Raw genomic sequence first — 3,532 nt, forward strand, 5'->3', positions numbered from 1 at the left:
CCCGTCACGTTATATATATGTATGTATGTATGTATTTTAAGAGACAATATGCATATGCAAGCCTAAAATAATATATAATGTTGTTTTACTCACCAATAATAACGGTAGGATTATGCTGCCCTCCTTCGGGTTTCATCCAGAACTCAATGGTAAATTGTTGCCTTGGAATCATAGATTTTGACATTCCATATTTTTTTTTTAACTTTAGTTGCAAAAGCTGTCTGTTTCCAGAGAAGTACGCTGCATTTCCGAAACCATATCCAGGAAATAGTGAAGCTGTAGATGACGATTGTCTGACATCTCGTGCGTACCGAACTCGTATGCCTCTGGATGAGTGCATCGGTTCTATATATTGTTTTGGATGATGAATAAGATTTTTCAATCCTCCTGTGTGCTTTGGATATCGGCCATGATTCCCGCAGGGTTTATTCTTTTTCTTGGGTGTCCTATGATGCGGATAGTTTCCTTCTGAATCTTGGAGTCGTTGTCTTTCAATAAAATATTTTGGAACCCCGCTGTCTTGTTCACTATAAAATTCGCCTTCTTTGTGTTCTTCCTCTTCATAATGATAATCTGGAAGGTATTGCAGAAAGAATGATTTCATAAGTCTGTTATATCGTTCTTCTTCCTTGTATTGTGCATAATCAATCCAGTATGTACTTGTGTCATTCATATCCTTATGTCTAGGCTTATGCATGTCATGATCGTATTTGTTGTAAAAAATATTTTCATTACCCTGGTAAAATCCAGTTTCATTATGCGAATAAAAATTCTTATTCAAGCTGTTGTCGTAAAACGTTGCGTTTTCCTTAAATCTGCATTCTGTTCTCGAGTTTATTCTGAAAGAATTGTTTCTGTGAGTATTTTCATAGTTTTGTTTAGTTATTTGGTCAGTGAAATATATATCTTTAAATCTAAAATATTTCATTCTCTCGGAAATCCCGTAATATTTTTGACTATGTTTACTTTCAGTAGCACTTCTCGGAACCCTTGATTCTCTAAATTTTCCAAAATGTCTCTCCTGTACATCATCACCGGCATTACTCTTATCACAGCTGTTGCATATAACATTACGCGTGCCACCAACTTTCACTTCCTTTGAAGAAATAGCCACAGAATGGACCAAGTTTCCATCGTTCCATTTTTCAGTGTGATTATTTTTATTTCCATTTGACATTGTCCAAAACTGGTTACTTTCCACAAGTAATCCTTCTTTATGACTTTCTCTATTTTGAAAACAGATTTTCAGAATTGTGTTATTTGAATTTCTCAATATTTTAGTTTCAACATCAAGATAATCATTCGAATCTTTGACTCTCACAAGATAACTTCCAAAACTTATCACTTTTCTGATGTCGTTTGTTTTATTCCAGTGAGTGTACTTTTTATGAAATGCTTGTGATTGCTTATTATTCCTGTCATCAGAATTTGATGCAGACTGTGTATGTGAAGTACTTTCGTGTTCCAATTTCCCGTCATTTCTTAATTTCTTGTGATTGTGATGTAAAGAAACAATGGATCGGTCTATCATAAGTAATTGGATTATTTTAATTTTGTCTTTACAATCAATCCAATGTCCATAACCAGGATTTCTTAAAGGAGTAGTTTTTGTAACGAAATATTTCTTCGAGGATACTTTGTGGTATTTTATATTCAACACATGATCATCAACCACATCTTGATATTCTATGTAATGTAATCCACGCATTCTTTGTAATTGCTTTTGGGTCGGCCATGTTTTTAAACATTGTTGCAATAACGGAAAAGTAATATTTTTCGACTCATTGAATGTTCGCGTCGTGTTACAAGTTATATCATTGGTCCATCCATGCAATAGTTTTTTGACGATTATTGTGTTTCCTTGATGACTTTCTGAGCGATCTACTAATGCTACATGTTTCGTTTCACGTATTCGCCCCCAGCAGTCAACAGTCTTCCACTTATACAATTGAGATGACTCTGAGTTTTTTAATCCAGTTTTCTTAGATATTTCTAGTAAATTCTTAATGCCTCTCCAGTGAGTCTTTGCTGTATATTTCTCGTTATCAAGGAATCCATCTCCATCTAACTGTGATTCTCGTTTCATTTTCCCATCTTCCATCAATACCGAATTTAGTGTCTTACGAATCGACATTTTTGTGGACGCCAGGTAAGAATTTCTTGTCCGAACTTCATTTTTGGACAATATTTTCTCCGTCATACGACAGTAATCGGAACATATTTTGGACTTAAACTTTCCACTCTCCTTAATTTCTTTCCTGTCAATAAATTCATTAAAGAAAGTTGACAGTTTAAAACATGTATCCCTCTTTGTAACATTGTAGTTGCACTTGAAAGAACTTTTAACAATATAATTCCAATTCCATTTAATAGAAGTTGCTTTGAGAAAGATAACAGTAATATTAGAAACGTTAGCATGAGAATTGGTAATCTTATTCTCATCATCATCATCATTCTTTCCAGTAGTAGTGGTGGTGGTGGTGGTGGTGGTGGTGGTGGTAGCGGCAGCAACAATAGTAGCGCTAATATGATCGGTAGTGGGACATGTCGCACCAGTTACCGGTGTAGAAGTACAGGTGAGACCCGCTTTTTTCGGTAAATTAATGCCAGCAAACGATATTGTCTCACTAGGATTACATGTAACAGTAGTAATAATAACGTTACCAGTTCCTGCAGGGATAAAAGTAGACTTTTCAGTAGTAAAAGTTGTAGTAGTATTTTTTTTAGTATTGGTAGTAGCTGCAGTAGTGGTGGTGGTGGCGGTGGTGGAGATGATAGTAGTAGTAGTAGTAGCTGTTGTTTTTGTAGCAGTTTTCTTTTCAACACCTGTAGCATCAACGACAAGAACAGCATCAATAGTAATAATAGTTGTAGTAGTCGCACTGGTAGCGATAGTAGGTGAAGAAGTTGTAATAGAAGTATAGGTATTAGTATTATTAGTGGTAGTATTGGTTGCAGCAGTAGCACCAGCAGTTTTTGTTGTCGTTGGTATAGTAGTGGTAGTAGTAGTCGCAGCAGCAGCAGCAGCAGTAGTAGTAGTAGTAGTAGTAGTAGAGTGTAGTAAAGTTGACGTCGGTAGAACAGGTACTCTGATGACGGCCGCTGACGTCGTCACCGCCACCACAGCTACTATTGCCAAGAAACACATCGCTGTAGTAGGGTGGTGCTGGTGCTGGTGGTGCTGGTACTGTTTGTGGTAGTGTCTTTGATGACGGTAATATTTTGATTGTGGTTGTTGTTGTTGTTGTTGTTGATTTCGCTCCTGCTTGTGATTGAGGTTGTAATTGTGATTGTGCTTGTGGTTGTCGTTGTGGTTATTGTATTTTCGGTTGTGTTTATGGCAGTGGCAGTGACAGTGGTGGTGGTGGTGGTGGGGGTGGCTGCGATGAAAATATTGTTTTGCTTGTTGTTGTTGTTTTTGTTGTTCTTGTTGCTGCTGCTGGTGGCGGCGGTGGCGGCGGTGGCGGCGGTGGAGACTGTGGAAGTGGTGATGACAGCGGTGATGATTGTATTGATATCGGTAATGAAGATG

General features: G+C 37.3%; 1 protein-coding gene across 1 annotated transcript in view; it reads right to left on the reverse strand.

Moving 5' to 3' along the window:
• Positions 1–3,415, reverse strand: part of LOC106882841 (pappalysin-1) — a 160,480-nt gene extending 157,065 nt beyond the window's left edge. The window contains exon 1 of the mRNA XM_052969768.1: positions 94–3,415. Coding sequence (XP_052825728.1) covers positions 94–3,148 — 3,055 coding nt within the window. The 5' untranslated portion in view covers positions 3,149–3,415. The remainder of the gene's footprint in view (positions 1–93) is intronic.
• Between the last annotated feature and the right edge of the window lie 117 nt (positions 3,416–3,532).

The sequence above is a fragment of the Octopus bimaculoides genome, chromosome 1 (assembly GCF_001194135.2).
Source record: "Octopus bimaculoides isolate UCB-OBI-ISO-001 chromosome 1, ASM119413v2, whole genome shotgun sequence".
Taxonomy (NCBI): Eukaryota; Metazoa; Mollusca; class Cephalopoda; order Octopoda; family Octopodidae; genus Octopus; species Octopus bimaculoides.